Genomic DNA, 14,244 nt, shown 5'->3' with positions numbered 1-14,244 from the left:
CCAGCTCGTATGCACTGGCCGTTCTGTGAAGCAGAGGTGACCCAATTGGCAAGAATGCTAGTACCAAAGTCCCTCCTAAAACAGAAGTTGCATTGCTGGCATGTGCTGAAAATATTGTCCAAAGCCATCCATTGTCGCCCACAATTATCCATGCGAGAGCCAATAGTCATAATTTCAGCAGAGCTAATAACCAATCGATCATTCGGTGCCTCTGGCAAAAAACTGGCAGCATGTCTGGCGCTCCCAGTTTCTGTGGACGCTGACTGGAGCAGACGGGCTTGCCTTAGGCGCGCCAGCAGCATGCATAATTTATGTAGTAAAGGGACAATACGAGAAATCGTAACATGCTGGTGTGGAGAGATCAACTGCACAGATCCTTTAGGACTGGAGAGATGTCAGCGACAATAGCTAATTTAGGCAAAACGAGCGTCGAGTGGAGACCCAGACTTGGCCAATCTAAAATGGTCCTGTATCTCCCCAGTGGAAAGCTCTGTACTGAGCCAGTCGAAGACTGGAATTTGACAATGGAGGGTAGCTTATGGTAGAGAATCTTATGGGAAAGCAGCATTATTTGCAGTGATTTTATTCAGGAAAAATGAATACAGCAAGGGAATACAGCTTCAAGCCAAGAACCCAAGAGGATAAGTATTGCATGCATCTGGCACATGTAGAATTGTAAAGATTTTCAAGTGAAGGATAAGGTAATACAACTCCTTTGGTGCACCCTTGTGCTCGCAACATGGTTTTTTACCAGGTATTCATGTGGTTGTTTGGCTCGGACAAGTAGGGAACCCAGGCAGTGACTGGTGATCTGTACACACTGGGGATCCAATACTGGATGCTTTTTAAATTAGTAAATATAATTTAGACGGTAGCTTGCCTAAGAGCAATTGTGTATTTGAAGGGTTAAAGGAAATTTTAGACTTGGCTGCAGTTAAATTGACAAACTTTCAAATGTATGGGCCAGGTATACTAGCAAAATTACGAAAAGTGGGTCGCAGCCCAGCAGAATATAGTAATGCAGCAGAAACCGGGCTTGTGGAATAGATGCTGACCACAAACCAAATTAATTTGGCCAGAGGTAAAGCAGGTGTAGCATGCAAAATCGTCCAACAGTCTACCTTATCCAGGCAGTTACCAAAGAAAACAGAATATGGGGTGGGTGGGTAATTGCATAAACTACCAAAATTAGACCCCCCCCTAAGTCTCGCTACTGTATTGAAGGCATCAGGTTTGTAGGTGCAGATCAGAACCAATACTCTAAATCCAGCTCGGAGAACATTGAAGTACCAGACTGAATTCAGAACCCCCCTCGTAATAATGAATCTTCTTTAAGCCTTCTGTTTAAGGAGAGCCTTTGAAATCTTAATAAGAACAAGGGTGTTTTCTAGATGACCACATCCCCAACCCCATACTGAAAACTCAAGACGTTGAAGTCTGACCCTTCTTATGCTATCACTTTACCTTTACAAACTTGTATAAACAGCTCATTCAGCTCCTGTTTATCAAGCAAATGTATATACATACACAACACTCCTTTAAATAAAAGCCAAATCAAGAAAAGCTTGTTTTTTTACTTTATTAAAAGTCTGATTAATGTCCATTTAGTCAAAAAGACCAAAGCCCATGTCATCATCAGATTCTTCAGACTCATCCTTCTTTTCCTCCTCTTTCTTCTTGTCCTCGGCTAAAAAGGAAAAGAGGACATTAGTTAAAACTTGTGGCAACAAGAGCATAATTTAAACAATCTGAAGACACTGTTTAAAGTAAAATCCCATGTGTATCTGAAGCTAAAGCAGTAAAAATGTGGGTAGTGCAACAAAGATTACAACTGGGCCAACAACAACACCTTTCATACGTCAGTCATACAAAAATGTTCCTTTAACCAGTATTTCAGTATAGCGTGGTCACTGAAAAATGCGATTCAACTATTAACTGGTAGCGGCCTGCTCGATATGCAAAAAAAATTGTTATTTGGTGTATAAAAACACAAACTTGGCCTCAATAGGAAACAGCACTATATTTACCATAATGCATAGCAAATATGAGACCACCAACAGGCTTGTATGTTTCCAGCTGGCACCCAGAACAAGAAATGTATTCGTAAAACTAACACATTAGGTGAGGAGTGAGAAACAATGTACTTTCAAGGCCCGAATCCTTATACTGAAAAAGAATGTTGCCACACTTTAGGAGTTCCTTTGGATTTCTAAACTATTTACCGATAAATTCAGTGTGTAAATTATCAGTTGAGTTCAGAAATGGCAGGGTACTAAAAGTACCCGATGGCTCATAACAGATTCTGTCGAGGAGGCCAATGAAGTACTTTAACTGTAATTGGTTGGAATCAGGTATGCTGCTGTGTGAAGACATCTTTATTGGTGTTGCCGAGACTTGAGACCACCAATGTGAGAGGACACAAGGCCTCGACTACAAGTACATAGAAGAGATTAAAGTCTTAATTTGTACATGAATGAAGTTTATGGATGTATGTGCCCATTTCTGGATGTGGTCCTTGAATTGAGAAGGCAATAGGAAAGCGTAGGGTAACTTAGTTTATCACCTTTGGGATTCTGTGAACCTCTACCTAATCACGACTGCAAAATGGGGACAACCCCACCACCTCCCCCCAAGCGATACAAACCATCTAGGTTTCTAGGCCTTGAACCTCAAACAGTACACAAGAACAGATGTTTACATTAAACCAGTACAAATTACGAAATTGTTCAAATTTTTTTAATGGAAAGTTGGAGCATTTCAGAATATACTTGTCCCTCGAAAAGATGGCAATATGCTAAATTCTAGCAAACTGCATTTTTGCTATTAAAAAAATGCCTCGGCAGTGCTTTAACTAAGGCCACCAATTGTCCCTACAGATTCAGTTTGAACAGGTACTGCTCCCAAAAAAATGACACCAACTTACTTTTTAGGCTTCAATTTTAAAAGCCTTCACGTTTACTAAGCAGGTTAAGATGTTAATGTTAGCTTATGGAGTATTCTTTGTCCAACTCTAATTGTTATTAGCAATTAACTCCGAGTTGAGGTTGCAGACTCACAGGGGTCCACAGATCAAAAATCACTAGCCTAGGTATTTAGTGGACGATGAAGGAAAGTTTGAGTAGCCAGTAACTCCAGGTTGTTGACCCACGGGCATTTGACTAGACAATATAACCACATGCAGTACTCTGATTTATTAAAAACATTCAATTTTTCAACCTCAAAAGAAATAGTCGTTGCCAGGATTTTAATTTACAACATCCACAGAATTCAACTAGGTGATTTACTGAAGGGGGGAAATACTTACCAGGAGCAGCAGCAGTTGTTGCAGCAACTGCAGCACCAGCTGCAGGGGCACCTCCACCACCAGCTCCTACATTGCAGATCAGGCTTCCGATGTCAATGCTAGCAAGAGCCTTAGAAAAGGAAAAAATGTCACCATTAACAGCACAATCATTACAGTTTGCATCAAAACAGAAAATCTAAAGTCAATGTTAACTTAAATCTTGTTACTAATAGAGTGTCAAAAAAAAGTCAGTATAACAGCATATTTTGTATAGCTTCTGTGGAATCCGGGACAGGTAGTGGGCCAGCAATCTGTGCTTCATATTTAGGTTGGGGGAAAGAAAGCCACTAGTTCACTGCATTAAGTGATCCATTTAACACAATGCCCTTGTCATTCAGTAAAGGTTTCTAGTCTCTCATAACAGTACCATTCTCTGGTGCCCCTGAATAAGCTGGACTTTGCACCAAAGCAAGAATTTTAATGTATAACAGTGCTTTTAAGGCAGGTCTAACTTGTAACTGTATACACTGCAAAGTCCCATTGAAGGGATGTAACCAATATTTAGTGTGCGGGGCCGCCCCCTTTTGGTGCTTCCCAAATACAGTAAGACAAATTCCAGTCTTGCCGTGCTAGCAGAGAGTACTTGTTAAGACTCGATCATTAGGAATTGATTTTGCACTATATGCATGCACTATTAATTTCATAACACCCAAGCATCTTGCGGTCTATTAAAATAGATCGGTTTGTATTAAGCTTACACCCATTCATAAAGCCAGCTCCATGTAGGCTTGAACTAACCCCTCCATAGATCCCTTTTAACCAAAGATTTCATGTATGCCTATAGAGTTAGAAAGCAAACACGTGGGCAAAATCTTCAAGTCGCAATCATTTTCCTGTGATGAGTGTTCCTTCTGTTTGCGAACCTGCCATCCCACAGCATAAGAGGCAGGCTGTCTGAAAAGGACTTGTTCTGGCACACAAAGTGACGGGTTTCCTGCACGAAATAGCAAGATACTCTAAAACCAGCAGTGTGCAAATGTAAAGGGATAAATACATAACGCATTTCACATTCCCACGTCTCGAACTTATATAATCTGTTGCAGCTGCAATACTAGGTTCCAAACCTTGAGAAGTGTAGGGCCAGCCATAAAAATAGCCACCCATGATTAATAAGAACGTACTTAAAAAAACTATTCAACCCACTTAATTGTCTTAATCACGTGGATGTTGAGTTTTAAGTAGCTTACTATGTCTTTCAACAGGCCACTGAATACTATACTTCAAATACTCACGTCTCTTATGTAGCAAGCCCTCTTGTGCAGTTATCCTGGCTGGTTTCCTCGGTTATTACAAAAAATGGTTTGTAATTAACGTATTGAAGCATGGGTGCCAATTGGCAATAAGCAGAAATGTGAAACTACCAATGTGGCTAAAATTCATAAATGTGAGATAAAACTATCTGGCATGGTAATCTCTCTAGTACTCGGTTGATGTGGATTCAAAGATCCTATTGTACACCCGATCTCAACTCCGCAATCAGCAAGACTGCCTGCAAACAGAACTAACAATGTGATAAGTGGCAATATGCCAACATTTTAATAGGCAAATGAAATGTACACTTACGAATTCTAAACGTGCATTAAACTGGACAGAAGGTTACCTTTGCAAAGAGACCAGGCCAGAAAGGTTCCACTGACACTCCTGCCGCCTTAATCAGGGCATTGATTTTGTCCTCCTAAAAGAGAATTTAATTGAAACGGCGTTAAAGCGGATTGTAAAAAGCATAGTTAGGCGACGAAAGTCCAACACAATAGTTAATTTGAGTTGTATGAATCATGGTCCAGGCAAACCCATCAGGGGGAAAATGTTACCAGGAAAACTATACCCATTAACTTTTAAACGGGGCATAAAGGAACCGCTAAAACAAGCACAAGGCTCCAAAAATCTAATTTTGTGTTAAGCAGTATGCACGTAAAATAATCAATCGTGCCATCACAGAGCGCGCACGAAGAGTGACATTGCATGTGACATCAGATATTAATTCCTCACATGATTATGAAGTATATCATGAGTACATTTAAGCGTATTATGAGATTTAAAAGAAAAATTAGATTTGGCGTATGGGTTGTGCCAAAAAAGTAGCACAAACCCAACAAAATCTGGGCCTCATCTAATTTAAGCCCTGCAGCAAAAAAATTGGCAGCATGGAGAAGTATGGCAGTAGATGTTATACTTTATTGCAAAGCCTACATTGTAAAATATTTTATGGGGTTGAGGCATCTGCTGCACAGGTGCCCAGTACCAATTAATTAAGGGTTTGTAATGCGCTAGAATCGACTCCCGAAGGAGTATCTCTGCAGTAGATCGCTGGGGAACCAGTCCTGGCTTTCCCTGTGAGATGGTCCCTACTGGGTATATCCAAGGTGAAATCAGGCATCCCCGGCGTATGTGGGGGGCCGTTATGGAGATGAGGCAAGCTAATGCCCAGAGTTGCCAAGTGTGATCCCTGGATTAGAGTAGGCACCGAGGCGAGAATTATCGAGTCTGCTGACACTGGTCCACGACCCTGCCGCGTTGGGAATTGAACCCTGGTCCCGGGCCATCCTCTGCTCTCGGGTCTGCCGCCTCTAACCAGTGAGCCACACCACTCCACTAAACTAAAGTTCTAGATTTGAATCCAAGTATACGGTTGATATGTCTCCTGCAAAGCACATCACATGCAGATGACAGATTTTTATTTTATAGCTAGAAAAGTGGGTTACTACTTTTAACTGAGATCCTTTAGTTTCTTGCAGTTCATAAATTGTAATCCTTGTATTTGCTATGAAGGACATGCACACGATTTATTGTAAATGTATACTGTGCATGTTCTGTAAAGCTTTGACACACTGCATTACGTTGCAGTTAACAGTATAAAAGAAATAAAACAGTGCTATTGAAATTGTTATTTGCGTACATACTGTGACAGACATCTAACATTCTTACAGTGCAGGCATCTCAAACACAGGGACTTGGCAAAGGCATACCTCTCAAGTACCAGTAAAGAGATAAGCCGTGCGCCTTTGTTTCCCATCCATGGCATTTACTTTTAAGTGTAAAGTTCCAGGCCAACTCCAGTCAGGATATTCAAACAATGAGTGGCCTGATGGCCCATTTTCTATGGTCCAGCTGTTGCTGCCAGGAATTACAATAAACAGGCGCTGTTAAACGTGTCCCGCGTTTTACACCGGGGCACGTTCAACATATTTATGTGTTGCCAATCCTCTTGGCAGGGGGGACGGCCACCACCCTGTGAAAATAGTGGTTAGACTCCGTGTACCCCCGACTTGTGCCCCGATTGAAACTCACAAGAAACCGTGTGCGTTTTTGGTTGCCAGTCTTCAGCAAACGAAGTACATCACTTTCAAAGTCAGATATTAACCCCCATCCACTCTTTTCCCTTTTGTGAAAAATTACAGGGCATGACCGGTCTAACAAATTGTTTGACAGCAGCCTGGAAGACCCTAGCAGAATTTAAAACTGGATATAGTTCTGAAAATGCAATCGAACAGGACAGCCCGCTTCTCAGACTCTATCTGCGGGAGTCTGTGTCTTTAAGTGTCCGCCCAGAACATAGATTCCTTAATCTCACAGATGTCCAATACGGTGGGTTATGCACATCAATCCGGGGGTGGTTAGAAGTTTAACCAGCGAGTTTACATTATTTCCTTGTTCACGCTTGTCTGCCTACATCATTAATCTACAACAATGCCCACAAAAATAACAGCAAAACGCTAAGTGGCATGACCGAATAATATGAAGTTGAACGACAGTGTAAAATAAGGGTGTATTTAATATATGACACGTACACTTAATAGAAATATGAAGTCTCGTACTACGTTATAGGATTATATCAAATGCATGGCTCAGAATGTAAACGATATTACCACCAACAAGTGTCATACGTGTGCAATCACCAACATAAGGCTTCTAATATGTAGTGTAAAACCTGTATGGCAAGTGCCTTATCATGGCTAATAAACGCTAGGCAATAGTTCAACCTGCCCCCCACAACCCCCCACCCCATAAGGGGCATACTCATTTAACAAAACTAGGTTAATGGTGCCCACGGCATTATTTTACTATAAAGCATTAAAGTGTGACTCTCGCCCCTGAATATAAAAACATCCATCTAAACCTCAACGGGGCAACAACGTTTGAGTACGAGCAATAACAGTTCAAGTCCTATTTCAAAGCTAATCGTAGTTAAACCGTGTGTTCTATGCCGGTCTTTTGAGCATTATCCGTATTGCCCGACAACTTGAATCTGCATCACGCGTTTCTTAAACCGAACCACAACCGCTGCACAAACGTTTCAGGAGAGCTGGCTGTCACACAATAGCACTGGTAACAACGATGGAAACATGAACAGATTAGTACACCCTGCAGAGGTACACACGTAGGCTGTACACCACAACACAAAGACCTCAGTAACTTCTAGCACAACCTGAAGCATCGATTTGTCAAACTCCAAGGGTGCCTCCGAATCAGACACCGACTCCATGTGTTTTTATTTGCATTCCGGGACCTGAAGTCCTACAATCGGATTAATAAAGTCAGAGAAATTTTTAAATATAATAACACGACAGCGTCCAGCTCGAAAGGGGCAAAAGTACAGACCATCCTCAACAAAAGCCCAAAAAGACTGCACTTTCGCGCCTCTACATAGTTAACATCAGTCCGAGGGAAAAATTACTCCGAAACGGGTTCCCCCCACCCCCGTTTAGGGTTATAATTCTGCAGATAAACTACGAAAAGAGCCACAACGTGAGCGCCGCCATGTTGTCCACTGCAGTTCCCGGTGCTCACCGTGACGGGCACATCGTCGTCGTGGAGGATAAGAGCAGCGTAGATACAAGACAGCTCGGATACTGAGGCCATGGCGTCAAAGTCTGGGTCGCTCTGGGGGGCGGATGGGTGGATTAGAGGGTGCTAGTCGCCGGATTGAAGTACGCTCCAAAACGGCCTTAGCTTCCGAAGAAGAACCCAGCACCTTGTAATCCTACAGGAAAGAGGAAGCAGATGGGCGGGCGTAAGCTATATATACCGCTTCCAGCTGACAATCAAATGACGGAATGAACGGAAATAGACGGAAATGACCGAGCCTCATACAACAATGTGCGTATATAAAGATAGAAGAAGGACTTCATCAAATCATCCTACTGACAGTACATGCACTGCCATAACGAAACTTGAGGGGGGCTGCAAAGTACATGGAGGTGAACCCCCTACCTACTAACCGAGCCAGGAGAGCTCAGACCAGGGGCTCCCGCCCGTGTAAAGTACCTGAGGGGACCCCTGAAAATCGCCCCTCCCACCGCGGGGGCTGATGTTACGCCACTAAGTACATGTATGAAATACGAAAGAGATTTTTTTATGTTAAAGATACGTTTTCGGACCCGTACATACACTCGATGCAAGGAAAACAAGCATTGGAAATGCAATAGGTCTCGCAGCATTAGAGTTAGTGCTTTTAGAATTGTTTATGGGTTTTTTTGTAAATCTTTAGCATTTTTGTTTCCTGTAGCCAATGCTAAAGAATTACAAATAAAAAAAGCCATAAACAATTCTAAAAGCTCTAACTCAAATGCTCCGAGACCTATTGCACTGTGTGAGGGTGAGGGGTTGAGGGTGAGTGAGGGTGAGGGTGGGTGAGGGTGAGTGAGGGGTTGAGGGTGAGTGAGGGGTTGAGGGTGAGTGAGAGTGAGGGTGAGTGAGGGTGAGTGAGAGTGAGGGTGAGTGAGGGTGAGTGTGAGTTAGGGTGAGGGGTTGAGGGTGGGTGAGGGGTTGAGGGTGAGTGAGGATGAGTGAGGGTGAGTGAGGGGTTGAGGGTGAGTGAGAGTGAAGGTGAGTGAGGGGTTGAGGGTGAGGGGTTGAGGGTGAGTGAGTGAGGGTGAGGGGTTGAGGGTGAGGGGTTGAGGGTGAGTGAGGGTGAGGGGTTGAGGGGTTGAGGGTGATGTATGTTTGCCACCAAACTCCCCAGGCCACTGACGCTCGGACGTCCCATGCAGCTTAAATGGTGCGAAGTGAGTTTACAAGCGCACGAGGCCAAGGTATTATGGGGCTTATTTAGAAGCCCCTTGCGCTGCCGGTGGGTCTCTTGTAATGTGGGGAAAGGTGACGAACCGGCGGCGCAAGAGGCTTGCACATAAGCCCCCCATGTATGTAATACATTCATCCCAGAATGCGTGTGCTCAAACACCGGCAGAGCAAAAGCAGAACTGTAGAGGGAAGAGAGGGGAGGGGGGAGGAGAAATGCGACACGGCGGGAAGGGGAGGGGGCGGAGCGGGTTAAATTAAACAAACAAGACGGACGGAGGAGAGGGGAGGGGGGAGGAGAAATGCGACACGGCGGGAAGGGGAGGGGGCGGACGCCGGAGGGTGGTCCGTGGAGAATTTGGAGATTATTGAAAGCATGGCGGCGCCCCCAGATGTTCTTGTTCTGCGTACAGTGTTGTGGACGCGCAAATATCAGTAACTGCAAAAAATAATAGTTGCTACTTGCAAAATGCTTTAACACTATGCTCAAGAAAACATACTGTAGCACTAGTCAATAAATGTAAAGGTAAATAAGAGTTGTTCCCGCCATATTTCATCAAGGGGTCTGATGCTACCTACCTGGACACAATGTTTCATACACCTTCAGTGAATTGACATCAGATGTTTAAGCCTGAAATAGGACTGTTCCTAGAGTCCACATCAAAAGAGAGTAACAAAATGACATCATCGCGCAGAGACGTGTGTAACCCCATTGATCCAATCCGAAGCAGTAACTAGACCTCTCACTGCTGGTGGTAGACTGTGACGGGATACTATATTGTATTGACCTTCTGGTAATTCAAGAATGATTATGAGCATGCACATTATTTTGTGAACAAGGTCTAGTTTGTGATTTCTAGTTAGACAGGAAAAAGGATGCATAAAAAACATTGGTGATCGTCTAATAACCAGTAAGCAACAAAATGGTTTTTGATTTGAAATTTTACGCACTTTTTGTGGTCTAAATATTTTTAATGGATTTTGTACATAGCAAAAATGACAGAACACAAGTATCAGTATTTACATTGCCCCTTAGAAGAGGCTAACATAGCTAGCTGTATCCTGTAAATAATAGTGGGCGTAGGCTGTCCAAATAATAGAATACTGGAGGGAGCAGGGAAAATTCAATATCTCTCGTAAGCAATTTTCCCTCAAGGTAGTCTGATGTAGTTTGGTTAAGAAGCTGAAGAGAATACAACAATACGCTGAACAGTGAGTGGGGAAGTAAACAGCCGGAAATACGTGAATTGCTCACGGCAGCAGCGGCGGTGTTGTTTTTGGCATATGCTGCGCTGCGGGAACGTGTCGGGGCGTTATTTCTTGTGAGAATATAATGTACATGTGTCAGAAGCGGGAGCAGAGGGAGTGGGAAGATGGAGAGACGGAAGGGTGTGGGCAGAGAGAGCAGCGGTAAGAGCAGGAATGGGGGTGGGGGGGAGTAGGGAGCAGCTGAGAGGAGGAAAGGGAAAGGGGCCAGAGAGGCGCTGCCAGTGGAGCCAGCAGAGAAATTTAGAGATCGGGGAAAGGGAATTTACACAAAACCTGACCAGAAGGTGTGGATAAGTGAAGAAAGGGAGCGAGCACTGGGAAGTAAAACAGAAAGGGGTAGAGTTGTACCGAGAGTGGAAACAAAGGAAACGGGGATGAGAGACGGGTAGGGAGAGGCGGCGGGCAGGGGAGGGGGCGGAGCGGGTTAAATTAAACAAACGAGACGGAGGGAAGAGAGGGGAGGGGGGAGGAGAAATGCGACACGGCGGGAAGGGGAGGGGGCGGAGCGGGTTAAATTAAACAAACAAGACGGACGGAGGAGAGGGGAGGGGGGAGGAGAAATGCGACACGGCGGGAAGGGGAGGGGGCGGAGTGCGGCTGAGGGAACTGATGTGCACGCGCTTTTAAGCTCAATGCGCATGCGCATTGAGCTTAAAAGTCACGGGCACTGCAAGGAATCGCCACGATTCCTTGCAAGTTGGGGAAAGAGTGGATAAGTCCCAATACTCTCGCTTGCTCGATGCGCATGCGCATCGACAGGCGAGACCTAAAAAAAGACTTGCTTTCACTGCCGCTTTTATTACAGAAATTGCTATAGTTTTGGCTATTTCAGTGTATACTGTTTATCAGAAGAGACACATGATAACTGAGCAGTATTACCCTAATGAGTCTTCTCTTCGCCCCTTTCTATTTATTTATTTATTTAATGCGATTTTATATAGCGCGAACATTACCTGAAGGTGTCAGAGCGCCGTTACAAAAGTACAAGGTACGTTATAAAAGGACTTTGGATTACATGAGTTACATACGAGATACAAACAGATTTTTTTTTGCAAATGTACAAGTTATAAAGTCACTTAAGGAAGAGATACAAACAGATACACTCTAAAATCACAAAGGAATGGTAGTAAGTACAAAGGTCTACTACATATACTAGTGTTTACAGTTATATACATACACATTGCCAATTCACTCTGGATTACATTTTAACAGCGATTAGGCTTGGACAATTATATATTACAAATTTACAGAGTAGGAAATTCTTGCCATCTGTCAGCCTGGTGTTCAGATGGTGTTGCACTCAAGGGTGGTTGTCTTGGGTCTGGAGGGATCCCCGAGTTGGAGATGACCATAGGGGTAGAAGGCCAGATGGTGGTGGGGGAAGAAGCATGCTGGATCCCCGGTCTGATCTTGAGATTGACGATATCAGCATCATGGGCACCGTATGAGGGCCAGTCCCTGTTCTGGGGCACATTGTCTTGATGGTGGAATCAGAGTTGATTATTGGAGGCAGGATAATTTACAGTAAGATACTGACCTATACAGCAAAGCTCCGTAAAGGAAAAGGTAGAGCGCATTCTGTCCACTTCAGCTGCCATCTTAGGGTCAGGCAGTTATTAGTGAATAATCATTGCAAGGTTAAAAAGCCACACTGATCCTAGGAACAAAAGGTTCCCCCACCTCGATCTGCCGTACTGCTCAGGCCCCCAATGCATCTCCACGCCCGGGCTCTCTCCTGAAGGATCTCCTACCTTGTTTCAGTGCCACTGTCCAATACTGTCAGGGTGGCTCCCGCTCACACTGGGCCTCTAAGCTGCTTCGGAGCCCTCCTTTTACAGCACAACACGGGCGCTCTTGATCTTCAGATATTCTCTTATGCCATTTTTATTGGTCTTTCCATCTATTTTATTCATTTAAAATAACATCCATAATAAACTGATGTATGTGCAATCACAAATTAGGCTCTTTCTTGAATTGCTTCAAAGTAGTCTCTTGCGACGATCCAGCAGCATCCTCTATACTATAGCATGGGTACCCACGAACATTTTCCCACGGGGCACAAAGTTTGGTCTGTGATGTAACCGAGGGCCGCATTGATGTCAACAGGCTGGTGGTCTGGGTTGGAGGGGTGTGTGGTAAGGTGGATCGAGTTTTAAGGAGTGGAAAGCATATTCATCCAGTGTCTGAATTACACAATGTGAAACCAAAAACCTGAAATGAATCCCAGCTTCTTCAGCCAACCAAATTGTGTGATCCTAGGCAATTGTTTCACTTTCCCTAATTTTTTTTCATAAAAATACTTCAAAATACACAACTTATGGTGTAGTGTAGTTCTTATATTCCCTATAGGCTCTGCGCATTGGAATAATATACACTATAGATTTGACATAGGACTGAGGTCAGTATGTCTCTATCGAGTATACTAAACTTAATTGTGAGTGCCAGCTAGCTCAGAGGTCACTAGAAACTTTCTCGAATACACAAGAAGGGATTAGTTTCTGACAACCGCATAAACATGACAACTTTGTTTCCCCAAGAATACAAACGTATCTTCAGAGTCGTGGAAACAATAGATAACTATTTTACTCAGTCAATCGTGCATGCTTCATTTCTACAGAGTTTGCATAGAAATAGAGAGACGGGCGTTTCAATAAAAGGGTTTATTGAACAGTCTTCTTTCTCATGCAAGAGAGATGAACTGCTACAATCGTTAGACAGAATGCAAAGTATAATGCGTACAGCGTAAACAGGAATCTAAAATAATACTGTAATAGCATTGTCTGGTGCTATGACATATAAAAATACATACATAAATAACACAGGCTAAAATACTCAACTGGTGCTTCTAAAATATGCCTACCCCAATGTACCTAACCTAGGTCTAGTACGAGGGAAGAAGTAAGTGTTGTCTTTAGCATAGGTTTAGTTTTGCCAAGAATTGCCAAAGGTTTCTCTAGGTTCTAATCAGCTCCATACCTTAGATTGAGAGAGGTTGGTATCTCTTTCACGGACTCGATTTCCCAACACCCCGCAAGGGGATTCAGAAACACTGGTGCTGGATTCTCGGCAGGAGGATGACAGCTTCTGATAAGTGCGTCAGCTGGAGAGTTGGCTTCCTTCGGCACTTGCTGTAGCGAGCTGCGCGGGCAAGTAGGTATTCGAACTGCACCGAACCACACCATGCTTTGCCATAGCAAGTGAAGGTATATTTATACCTTGAAGGTGTTTAGGAATGCCAGCTTTGACATAAAGTCAGGCATATGAACGTCATGAATGAACCCCTAAGGAATAGATGTTCAAGCATAATAACTGAGTTCTTGGGGAAATCAATATTCAAGCAAGGGGAGTCCCTGTCCCTAACGCCTTAAGAATCTGTTTTTCTAATAAATCGTTGTGACATAGATGAACGGATGGAAGTAGCCATGCCTGTATTTGGGTAGCATGGGCTATGCCTAAATAAGGACTGGATTTCTATGCCTATATAAGGGAAACGCGATACCTACATAAGGGCATGAATCGGGAATTTAATTTGAAATCTAAAATCAAACACAACAAAGGAGAAGTGTGTCTCACTGGTTAGAAGCGGCAGACCCTAAAGCAGAGGTCGGCCCGGG

At 43.6% G+C, this 14,244-nt stretch overlaps 1 protein-coding gene across 1 annotated transcript; it reads right to left on the bottom strand.

Annotated features, from left to right (window-relative positions):
• Positions 1 to 567: 567 nt before the first annotated feature.
• LOC147724741 (large ribosomal subunit protein P1-like) lies at positions 568 to 8,340 on the bottom strand. The gene is made up of 4 exons (XM_086966261.1): positions 8,132 to 8,340; positions 4,944 to 5,018; positions 3,305 to 3,413; positions 568 to 1,687 (listed from the first exon to the last, which is right to left on the bottom strand). The coding sequence occupies exons 1-4, from the start codon at positions 8,201 to 8,203 to the stop codon at positions 1,605 to 1,607; spliced, it is 339 nt and encodes a 112-aa protein (XP_086822387.1). The 5' UTR covers positions 8,204 to 8,340; the 3' UTR covers positions 568 to 1,604.
• Positions 8,341 to 14,244: the final 5,904 nt, after the last annotated feature.

Source organism: Lissotriton vulgaris, chromosome 4_1 (genome assembly GCF_964263255.1).
Source record: "Lissotriton vulgaris chromosome 4_1, aLisVul1.2, whole genome shotgun sequence".
NCBI lineage: Eukaryota > Metazoa > Chordata > Amphibia > Caudata > Salamandridae > Lissotriton > Lissotriton vulgaris.
This window is presented reverse-complemented; position numbering and strand designations above follow the sequence as displayed.